This window comes from Lithobates pipiens, unplaced genomic scaffold (genome assembly GCF_037356315.1).
Source record: "Lithobates pipiens isolate NorthernLeopardFrog02 unplaced genomic scaffold, aLitPip1_a1.2 Scaffold_18, whole genome shotgun sequence".
In the NCBI taxonomy this organism is placed as follows: Eukaryota; Metazoa; Chordata; class Amphibia; order Anura; family Ranidae; genus Lithobates; species Lithobates pipiens.
The window spans coordinates 598,090,177-598,102,406 of record NW_027507758.1 but is presented as its reverse complement, the minus strand read 5'-3'; the positions used below and the strand labels follow the sequence as shown (position 1 = coordinate 598,102,406).

At 45.1% G+C, this 12,230-nt stretch overlaps 1 protein-coding gene across 1 annotated transcript in view; it reads left to right on the top strand.

The window, feature by feature from the left end:
- LOC143989183 (L-gulonolactone oxidase-like) overlaps positions 1-12,230 on the top strand; it is a 195,542-nt gene that overhangs the window by 62,446 nt on the left and 120,866 nt on the right. The window contains exon 5 of the mRNA XM_077489222.1: positions 7,738-7,828. Within this exon, the coding sequence (XP_077345348.1) occupies positions 7,738-7,828 (91 nt within the window). The remainder of the gene's footprint in view (positions 1-7,737; positions 7,829-12,230) is intronic.

Sequence of the window (12,230 nt, the reverse complement as noted above, 5' to 3'; positions counted from 1 at the left end):
AGTCAACAACAGGAGTCTGATGAGGAGTCAGAGGAGGATGGTGCCGGGGCGGATGAGCAGGAGCAAGAAGAGCATGCTTTAAACCTTTCTGGGATCCCTGTTGTGCGAGGATGGGGAGAGGAGAATGAAGAGGACGACATTATCCTGGATGATGAGCAGGAGCCAGGCCACCACACCGCTTCCACTTTAGTGCAAATGGGGGCCTTCATGCTCCAGTGTTTTAATAGGGACCCCCGTATAAAAAGCATGAGGGTCAAGGACCAGTACTGGGTGGCAACGTACTTAGACCCCCGGTACAAACACAAAATGGCGGAAATGTTACCGCCGTCGCAGAGGGCTGTCAGAATGCAGCACTTCCAGGCCTTGCTTCGAGAAATGCTGCATTCTGCTTTTGCGTGCGCTGGCAGAGGAGCAATTCCCACTCCCAGAGAAGGATTTGCGGGTACCAATCCAACAGCGCCTGCAAGAAGAGGCCGGTTTGAAGATGTGTTGGTGACTTCGGATATGAGGTCATTCTTTCAGCCGACCCATCGACAGGTGTCATCCGGATCCAGCATCAGGGAACGCCTAGACCGTCAGGTGTCCGACTACATTGGGTTAACGGCCGATGTGGACGCTCTGAGGAGTGATGAACCCCTAGACTACTGGGTGGGCAGGCTTGACCTCTGGCCAGAGCTTGCCCAATTTGCAATCGAACTGTTGGCTTGCCCCTCATCCAGTGTCCTGTCCGAAAGGACGTTCAGCGCAGCAGGGGGGATTGTGACCGATAAGCGTACTCGCCTAGCTCACCACAGTGTTAACTACCTCACATTTCTAAAAATGAATGAGGCATGGATCTCGGAGGAATTCAACACATGTGATCAGTAGACCATGTATATGTCTATAAACAATTTTTGGAATCAAGCACACAGACCTTCTTAATTCATTTGGCTCACTTCCCTGACCCAAAAAAGCACACCGTACTATATGCCCCTACCCTCCTCTTTGAAGAGGTTGAGCGGTGTCATATTTCTACTGGGGCTGCTTATTATGAGGGGTTCCCACCATCCCTGTGCTGTGCTGACTTCCTCCTGGGTGTTCTTATTATGAGGGGCTCCCACCATCCCTGTGCTGTGCTGACTTCCTCCTGGGGGTTCTTATTATGAGGGGATCACACCATCCCTGTGCTGTGCTGACTTCCTCCTGGGGCTGCTTACGGTGCTGCTGTCAGCGCTGTATGTCACGGAGCTGCTGTCAGCGCTGTATGTCACGGAGCTGCTGTCAGCGCTGTATGTCACGGAGCTGCTGTCAGCGCTGTATGTCACGGAGCTGCTGTCAGCGCTGTATGTCACGGAGCTGCTGTCAGCGCTGTATGTCACGGAGCTGCTGTCAGCGCTGTATGTCACGGAGCTGCTGTCAGCGCTGTATGTCACGGAGCTGCTGTCAGCGCTGTATGTCACGGAGCTGCTGTCAGCGCTGTATGTCACGGTGCTGCTGTCAGCGCTGTATGTCACGGAGCTGCTGTCAGCGCTGTATGTCACGGAGCTGCTGTCAGCGCTGTATGTCACGGAGCTGCTGTCAGCGCTGTATGTCACGGAGCTGCTGTCAGCGCTGTATGTCACGGAGCTGCTGTCAGCGCTGTATGTCACGGTGCTGCTGTCAGCGCTGTATGTCACGGAGCTGCTGTCAGCGCTGTATGTCACGGAGCTGCTGTCAGCGCTGTATGTCACGGAGCTGCTGTCAGCGCTGTATGTCACGGAGCTGCTGTCAGCGCTGTATGTCACGGAGCTGCTGTCAGCGCTGTATGTCACGGTGCTGATGTCAGTGCTCTGTATTACGGTGCTGCTGTCAGTGCTCTGTATCTCCTGCACCCTCTTGTTTGCCTACCCTGGTCCCTGACCTTCCCTCTCCTCCATTGCCTTCATTAGCTCCATAGTCCTGAATTGTCAGAACAATTTCCCAAATAAAAAAAAAATGCTTGTAGTTATCGATCCCAAATTCACCTCATACATGTATTATGCTATTGTCCAGGTGGTGGGACTACGTGCTACCCCCTAATAATTACCCCGTGGCCGCAAATTCGACCTAAAGGTTTGCGAAATTCGCCTCCCATTGAAGTCAATGGAGCCCGCGGCGAACGGTCGTTTTCGCGAACGTTTGTGTCCGTTCGCGTTTCGCGTTCGCGAAACGTCCCGTCGGAAGTTCGTCCATCACTACAGGTGACACCAACTATAGTGACGCCAATGCAACTCAATATTGAACCCTACGGACTAAAACTAGGGTGCCATTAAAGTTCATGTGTGTGCAAAAGCAGGCATCCCGGCACCCCTCACATTTTTGGAAATATTTTATGATATCTTTTCATGTGACAACACTGAGGAAATGACACTTTGCCACAATGTAAAGTAGTGAGTGTACAGCTTGTATAACAGTGTAAATTTGCTGTCCCCTCAAAATAACTCAACACACAGCCATTAATGTCTAAACCGCTGGCAACAAAAGTGAGTACACCCCTAAGTGAAACTGTCCAAATTGGGTCCAATTACCCATTTTCCCTCCCTGGTGTCATGTGACTCATTAGTGTTACAAGGTCTCAAGTGTGAATGGGGAGCAGGTGTGTTAAATTTGGTGTTACTCTCACTCTCTCATACTGGTCACTGGAAGTTCAACATGGCACCTCATGGCAAAGAACTCTCTGAGGATCTGAAAAAAAGAATTGTTGCTCTACATAAAGATAACCTAGGCCAGTGATGGCGAACCTTGGCACCCCAGATGTTTTGGAACTACATTTCCCATGATTCTCAAGCACTCTGAAATGTAGCTGAGCATCATGGGAAATGTAGTTCCAAAACATCTGGGGTGCCAAGGTTCACCATCACTGGCCTAGGCTATAAGAAGATTGCCAAGACCCTGAAACTGATCTGCAGAACGGTGGCCAAGACCATACAGCGGTTTAACAGGACAGGTTCCACTCAGAACAGGCCTCGCCACGGTCGATCAAAGAAGTTGAGTGCACGTGCTCAGCGTCATATCCAGAGGTTGTCTTTGGGAAATAGACGTATGAGTGATGCCAGCATTGCTGCAGAGTTTGAAGGGGTGGGGGGAGCAGCCTGTCAGTGCTCAGAACATACACGGCACACTGCATTGAATTGGTCTGCATGGCTGTTGTCCCAGAAGGAAACCTCTTCTAAAGATGATGCACAAGAAAGCCTGCAAACAGTTTGCTAAAGGCAAAGATAAATGTATTTGGTATATATATATATATATATATATATATATATATATATATATATATATATATATATATATATATATTCATATATTCATATATATAGATATAGATATATAGATATATAGATATAGATATAGATAGATAGATATGAATCTAGTTCTTCTTATCCCAGGCCGGGAAGCTCTGCCGGCTCTCAGTCTCGGGGCTCCACCTGTCAGAATGTCTTTATGTTCCATCAGAGGAGGCTTTTTCTTTGAGGTTCCATTTCTCGCTCGTGGTGCGTCTGTCCGGTGCGTCCGTCCGGTGCAGACAGAGGACATAGATCAGACTCCGGAGTAAAGGACTGGCTTTCCATCCATCAGGGCGGCGGCGGCGTTGAGTTTTCATATCATATCGCGGACGAAGAAATCCGCAGACATCAGTCAGGAGAATATTACGGCGTCCTGTCCGCCGCTGTCAGCACGCGCTGTCAATTTATAGCGAGCCGTCATCTGGCCTGGAATTGTGTTGTCACGTCACCGGCGTTGGCGCTTCTCCGCATTGATCGGCTGTCACCCCCCCCCCCCCCGAGACGATGAAATGAGATCCGCAGCCGGCGTTCGCCTTTCCAGGAATCCGGATTCACCTTTTTATGCAGCACGGGCGCTACAACAATACAGACTCATTCTGCACCGCGCTCCAAACATTTCCAGGAGATACAAACGTTTTCACCATTCCTTTTATAATACGTTTAATAAATAGGACATTACGGCCGGCCTGGGGGACAAAATAAAAACTAGCGTTTGGCGATTTTATTAATGCTTAAAGTGCAACATTAAAAATGCAAAACTCCATTAAATAACACACGGGGGGGGGGGGGTGCCCTGGCATTGCATTTCACAGAGATCACAGTTCCCCCCCCCCCCCCCCCCCCACAATTCCTTCATCTGCTATTATCTCCAGAAGGACGGCGCCATCTTTGTTCAGGCATCATCCACGGTCACCATCTGCTTCCCAGGCTGTGTTCACAAATGTCTGACACAGACCAAGCCTCATGCCTTGTGACTTGCTACAAAGTTACAATGTATAGTCTGATCACTGGATCAGAGGAGACTGGGGAAATGCTTCTACTTGCCTGCAGCAGACTGATGACATCATCTCAGCCTAGGCATAGCCGCTGAACTGGAGCTTAAAGATGACTTTTTAGTGTTAAAATGAGAAATGACAGTGTTACAATATGATAACCAGGAAGGGGAGATGGGTGGCCGAGAGGAGACTGAGGAAATGCTTCTACTTGTCTGCAGCAGGCTGATGACATCACCTTAGCCTAGGCAAAGTCACTGAACTGGACCTAAAAGATGAAATTTTATTGATAAAAGGGGAATGGCAATGGTGCAATCTCATAACCGGGGTAGAGGAGACTGAGGAAATGCTTCTACTTGCCTGCAGCAGACTGATGACATCATCTCAGCCTAGGCAAAGCCACTGAACTGGAGCTCAAAGATGGAATTTTATTGATAAAAGGGGAATGACAATGTTGCAATCTCATAACCGGGGTAGAGGAGACTGAGGAAATGCTTTTACTTGCCTGCAGCAGACTGATGACGTCATCTCAGCTTGGCGTTGCCACTGAACTGGAGCTCAAAGATGGCTTTTTAGTGATAAAAGGAGAAATGACAATTTTGCAATATGATAACCAGGGGGGGAGGGGGGTTGAGAGGAGACTGGGGAAATGCTTTTACTTGCCTGCAGCAGACTGATGACATCATCTCATCCTAGGCAAAGTCACTGAACTGGAGCTCAAAGATGGTGGAATGTTATTGATAAAAGGCGAATGACAATGTTGCAATCTGATAATCAGGGGGGAGAGGAGACTGAGGAAATGCTTCCACCTGGCTGCAGCAGGCTGACAGATAAATATACAGATAACCACTAGAGGGAGAACTTTCCCATTTGAATGAGTAATAAAAGGCATCCAAATATGGAACAGCAAACAAGCAAAAATGAGAAAGGTGAATAAAAAAAAAACTTTGCAATGAACAGTACTGCGGGAACTGCCACTTACCGGAGCCGTCGGTAGTGCCAGAGAAGATCATGTCCTCTCCCCTCAACAGCCTGGAGCCAAGAGAGGCAAAGATGCCCCCCCCCCCCCCCCATTTGTTTTTCGACGAAATTTGAAAAAATTTGAAAAAAATTGAATGAATGAAAACTGATTTAACAAATTTTTTCGAAAACGAAAATGAAAAAAGGAAAAAAATTCAAATTCGAACGAAAATCTGAAATTCGAAAACTCAAAAATTGGATAGGAATGAAAATCTGAAATTCAAAAACTCAAAAATTAAAAAGAATGAAAATCTGAAATTAGAAAATCCAAATTTGTTTTTCGACAAAATGTGAAATATTCAAATTAACGAAAACCCATTTAACCATTTTTTTCTAAAACAAAAAAATGAGAAAATGAGAAAATTCTAACGAAAATCCGAAATTCAAAAACCTCGAAAATGAGAAAATTATAACGAAAATCTGAAATGCGAAAATCCGAAATTTGAAAATCAGAAAATTCGAAAATCCAAAAATAAGAATGAAAATCCGAAAATTCAAAAGAACAAAAATCTGAAAATAAGAACAAAAATCCAAAAAATAGAAAATTTGAAAATCCCAATTAATAACTAACTAACTAACTAATAATAACTAACTATTAAATTCTAGGTATTGGAATTTCCTTTCAGATTTGGCTGTTAGTGAACATAATGAATACCAATTTATCCGAAATTACAAATGCCACATCTAAACGAATGGAATGTAATGAATAATAATAATAAATAATAATAATACATTTTTTATTATTATTATTTATTATTATTATTTATTTGTTATGTTCCATTAGTTTAGATGTGGCATACGTTATTTTACATAATTCTTAACTTCAGTTAAATTCATATTCTTTACATTCACTAACAGCCAAATTTGGAAGGAAATTCCGATACCTAGAATTTAATCATTAATTATTAATTATTATTTTGGATTTCCTGAGTTTCAAATTTTTCGGATTTTCATTCTTATTTTTGGATTTTCGAATGTTCGGATTTTCAAAATTTCGGATTTTCAAATTTTCGGATTTTTGAATTCCCAAATTTTCGGATTTTCGAATTCCCAAATTTTACAAATTATCAAAATAACAAATACCTCATCTAAATGAATGAAACGTAATGAATTTTTCCCAAGTTACGGATTTATTTGAAATAACAAATTTCGATTATAACGAATGACCCTGAAAAACGCAAAAAAAAAAAATGAATGAAACGAAAACAAACAAATTAGTTATTAATTCAGATTTTCAAATGTTTGAATTTTGGATTTTTACAAATTATCAAAATAACAAATACCTCATCTAAACAAATGAAACGCAATGAATTAGAATTTTTCTGGAGTTATAGATTTATTCAAATTAACAAGAATGACCCAAAAAACGAGAATAAAAATGAATAAAATGAAAATGAACAAATTTTTCGGCATTGCACATGACTATTAGGAACAAGGGCAGCAGGTACAAGGCAACAAGGTAAAAAAAAAAAAATGAATGGAACAAAAACAAAAAAATTAGTTATTTCGATTTTTGAATTTTCAGATTTTTAAATGTTCAGGATTTTGAATTTTTGGATTTTCGAATTTTTGGATTTTTGAATGTTCAGGATTTTCGAATGTTCAGGATTTTCGAATTTTTGGATTTTTTTGAATTTTTGGATTTTTGAATTTTTGGATTTTTTCGAATTTTTGGATTTTTGAATCGCAACGAATGAAACTTTTCCAAAGTTACAAATTTATTCGAAATAACAAATTTCAATCATAACGAGTGACCCGAAAAACGAGAAAAAAAAATGAATAAAATGAAAATGAACGAATTTTTCGGCAGTGCACATGACTATTAGGAAAAAGGGGAGCAGGTACAAGGCAAGAAGGTACAGGGTATAGGTACAAGGCAAGAGCAGGATCAATAGCAAGCAGTATCTGGCTAGCAAGCCAATATACTGAAACACAAGGGACATATAGCGGAGGGACTAAATACCCTTCCAGCAGACAGCATCAGGTGGAGCCCGATTACTGGGATCTTGGAGACACCCGCTGGTGGACACCGGAATTACAACCTTCCCCTCTCTGAACCACAGTGCCACCAGCGGGTGATCCAGGTCCTGACAAATGTATAGTTGGATGTAATGGCAGTGAGTGGGTCTTCCCAGTGTCCATTGGCAGCTGGTTCTAGGAGCTTTTTTTCCCCACTTCCTGTCCCAATGACAATTTTGCCTTATGGAGAGGAAATGTGGAAACAAAAAGAGCAAGAAAAAGCCATTGGGGGGCCCAACAAAGAGTGTTTTATTACTGTGTCCCTTCATTTCCTGCACTGATGATATGGTGTCACTTTGGAGAGATTTTCTCCCACTTCCTGTTGTTTCTCCACAACAGGAAGTATAGGGAAATCTCCCCAATGGGACACACTCAGCAAAGAATCCTCTCTCTCTCTTTGTACATTGGTGCCTTGTGTCTTGCAGCATTGGAGCGGTGTCGGAGGTGGCGGCGGCCGGCGTTATTGGAACGGGGACTCACAATACTGGAATCAGTCATGGCATACTGTCCACTCAGGTATGAAAAATATTCATTAATTACAATTTATATTTGCCATGAAAACATCAGATTTCAGTTATTAAAGCGGAACTGTAATATACGCCTATAGTCCCTTCCCCCGCACCCCTCATCCTTCCCCCACCTCCCCATCCTTCCCCCACCTACATGCAATTAATATTTTTTTCAGTCAATTTGGTTTTCAGCAAAAAAAAGCCTCAGTGATGTCACTGGATCAGTATTCTGCTATTTGTTCTAATTTTGGTTGGAGGGCTCCAAAAAACATAATAGCAACCTAGCTTTTATTGTTTTTCTTTATATAAAAGAACAGATTCCCGGCATCCCTTTAGATGTGCAACCCTTCTGGCCACTGGGGTGCTGCAGACTTTAGCTGTGCAATCTGATGATCAGTTGCTTGATCAACAACCGATCTGCAGATTGCACAGCTAATCAGGAGCATGCATGTCTAAAGGGATGCCAGGGGTGTGTTCTTTCATATAATGCACAAGAAAAAAGCAGTACAGTGACAGTCATTCAGATGAGAAATGAGGGCAGCACGCGATGGCCGCTGAAGCTTCGAAGGGTTATATTGTGGAGGAATTTGTGGAGGTTTTCAGGAAACTGGGAGTAATTTGTTTCCACACAGGAGAGGACTTTCATGGTGACTACATGATATAAAAAAAGAGCATATGTTAACACAATGCACGCCAGCCGAAAAGTGGGAACCTACACTATATTGTCAAAAGTATTGGGACACCTGCCTTTACATGTACATTAACTCTAATGGCATCCCAGTCTTAGTCCGTAGGGTTCAATATTGAGTTGGCCCACCCTTTGCAGCTATAACAGCTTCAACGCTTCTGGGAAGACTGTCTTCAAGGTTTAGTAGCGTGTCTATGGGGTAATGTTTGACCTTTCTTCCAGAAGCACATTTGTGAGGTCAGGCACTGATGTGGATGAGAAGGCCTGGATCTCAGTCTCCACTCAAATCCATCCCAAAGTTGTTCTATCGGGCTGAGGTCAGGACTCTGTGCAGGCCAGTCAAGTTCCTAAAACCCCAAACTCGCTTATCCGTGTCTTTATGGACCTTGCTTTGTGCACTGGTCGAAATCCTTTCGTGGAGGGGGGATTATGGTGTGGGGTTGTTTTTCAGGGGTTGGGCTTGGCCCCTTAGTTCCAGTAAAGGGAACTTTTAAGGTGTCAGCATACCAAGACATTTTGGACAATTTCATGCTCCCAACTTTGTGGGAACAGTTTGGGGGATGGTCCCTTCAAACTCGCTCATCCATGTCTTTATGGACCTTGCTTTGTGCACTGGTTCACAGTCATGTTGGAACAGGCCATTAGTGATGCCAGTCAGTGCTGCCCATCAATGCCACCAGTCAATGCCCATCAGTGCCACCTATCTGTGCCGCATATCTGTGCTGTCTATCTGTGCCCACCAGTGCCGCCTATCAGTGCCCACCAGTGCCACCCATCAGTGCCGCCTATCAGTGCTCAGTGCCCATAAGTGCAGCTTATTAGTGCCTCAACATCAGTGCCATCTCACCAGTGCCCATCAGTGCAGCCTATCAGTGCCCATCAATGCAGCCTCATCAGTACCCATCAGTGAAGGAAAAAAATTACTTTTGTTATAATAATAGAAAAACGTTTTATTTTTTTCAAAATTTATTTATACATTTTTTTGTTTTTTTGTTTTTTAGGAAAAAATAAAAAACCCAGCAGTGATTAACCACTTGTCGCCCGCCCTATAGGCAATTGACGGTGGCAAAGCGGTTTCATAATCCTGATCAGACGTCATATGACGTGATCAGAATTATGAACCGCTGCGCGCCCCCGGGGGCGCGCATCGCGGCGATCGTTGTTGCGGGGTGTCAGTCTGACACCCGGCAACTACGATCTCAGTAAAGAGTCTCCGACGGAGACTCTTTACCACGTGATCAGCCGTGTCCAATCACGGCTGATCACAGTGTAAATAGGAAGAGCCGGTGATCGGCTTTTCCTCACTCGCGTCTGTCAGACGCGAGTAGAGGAGAGCCGATCGGCTGCTCCTCTGACAGGGGGGGTCTGTGCTGATCGATTATCAGCACAGCCCCCCCCCCCCCCAGGATGCCCACACTGGACCACCAGGGACGCCACCAGACCACCAGGGATGCCCAGCAAAAGGTAATCCTCCCTAGACCACCAGGGATGCCAGTCAGCACAATGGATGCCAATCAGTGCCCATAATGGATGCCAATCAGTGCCCACAATGGGCATCACTGATTCGCATGCATTATTGTTTGTCACTGATTGGCATCCATTAGTACAGTATAACACCAATGCCGCCTATGAGTGCCCACCTGTGCCGCCTATCAGTGCTCACCTGTGCCGCCTATCAGTGCCCACCTGTGCCGCCTATCAGTGCCCACCTGTGCCGCCTATCAGTGCCCATCTGTGCCGCCTATCCATGCCCATCTGTGCTGCCTATCCATGCCCATCTGTGCCACCCATCCATGCCAATTTGTGCCACCTTTCAGTGTCCATCCGTGTCGCCCATCAGTGCCGCCTATCAGTGCCACCTATCAGTGCCACATATCAGTGTCCATCAATGCCACCTCATCAGTGACACTTCATTGGTGCCACATCATTGGTGCCCATCAGTGCCGCCTTATCAGTGCCCATCAGTGTAGCCCCATCAGTGCCCATCAGTGAAGGAGAAAACGTACTTATTTACAAAGTTTTGAAACTGAAACAAAAAAAAACATTTTTTTTTCTCCAAATTTTCGGTAATTTTTTTATTTGTAGCGCAAAAAATAAAAACCGTAGAGGTGATCAAATACCACCAAAAGAAAGCTCTATTTGTGGGAAAAAAATGATAATAATTTCATTTGGGTACAGTGTAGCATGACCGCGCAATTGTCATTCAAAGTGCGACAACGCTGAAAGCTCAAAATTGGTCTGGGCAGGAAGGTGTTTAAGTGTCCGGTATTGAAGTGGTTAAATACCACCGAAATAAATCTATTTATGTGAAGAAAATGATAAAAAAAAAAAAAATCACATGGTTACAGTGTTGCCTGACCGCGCAATTGTCATTCAAACTGTAAGAGCGCTGAAAGCTGAATATTGGCCTGGGCAGGAAGTGGGGTGAAAGTGCCCGGTATGGAAGGGCTTAGGCCGCGTACACACGCGCGGACTGTTCGCCCAACTTTGTCCGTCCAACAGTTTCGGCAAACAGTCCGCTCAAAATTAGCATGGATGGACATGCCCACACACGACGAACGAACAGTTTGCTGAAACCGTGCGCGATGACGTGAACGGCACGTACGACGGGACGAAAAATACGACGTCCTATACACTGCATTATAACTTTCGGCGTGTAAATCCTTTCTGAGCATGCGCGGAACTTAGTTTGTCGAACAAGCCTACTACACGGGCGGACTGTTCGCTCAAACAAGGTTTCAGCGGACAGTTTTACGGAATTTCCGAAAAACCTTGTTCGTCAAACTGTCCGCTGAAACTGTCCGCTGAAAGCCCACACACGAGCGGACTGTCCGCCCAAACACTGTTCAGCGGACAAAGTTGGGCGAACAGTCCGCCCGTGTGTACGCGGCCTCAAAGTTCATGTGCGAGTGAGACGGCAGGTGTCCCAATACTTTTGACAATATAGTGTAACCTTACTGTGCTCACCCGCCCAAGGGACCGGGCTTCTGTCGGCTTCATATTTCTTGTGTCCCTCTGTGGCCAACCATGCCGGTACCACCATACCAGTCCGCAAGACCCGGGCGGCAGTCTTTGCTTCCTTTTATCCACAGACCAAACCTTCACTGTGTCTGTAAGCGATTTAGCCGCGGGCAATAAATTCTAGGTAAATAAAAGTCATGTGTTTTGTTGCCGTCTTTCATCTCCGAAAATGAATTTTCCCCCGGATTATATACAGCGGCAATTCCCGCGCTCTCCATCGCACGTCCGTAGTCATTTTTATTCTGCGTTTTATTGAGTGCGCCGCGCGGTGTAATAGACTCGGATAATTACTGCACTGTTAAAGTTTCTACCCCCCGCTCTTTGTTCAATGCCGCCGCAGTTTATGCCCGCCCCGGCCTGGTTTCTGCAGGAGGAGAGGAAATTAGGCCCGCTTATTGAATCTCTAGCGGCCGTGTTACTGAGCGTCTTATAGATTCCGGCTGCAGCTTTCGTCCCTTCACGTTGCTTGACTTCCAATCCTAGATGAGGCTCCCATGCTTTGGTTTTAAAGCTGAGCTCCAGGATAATGGATAAATACGCAGATGAAATGCATATTGGGGGGGGGAGCTACTTTACCCGCCGAAGGATCTGCATTTATGTCCATCCAGTCCTCAGATTTACACAGCTCTGCCACACAGCACAGCCCTGTTTGGCAGGAGCAGGAGACCCGATTTTTCCTCTGCTGCAGATCGCAGGTCCC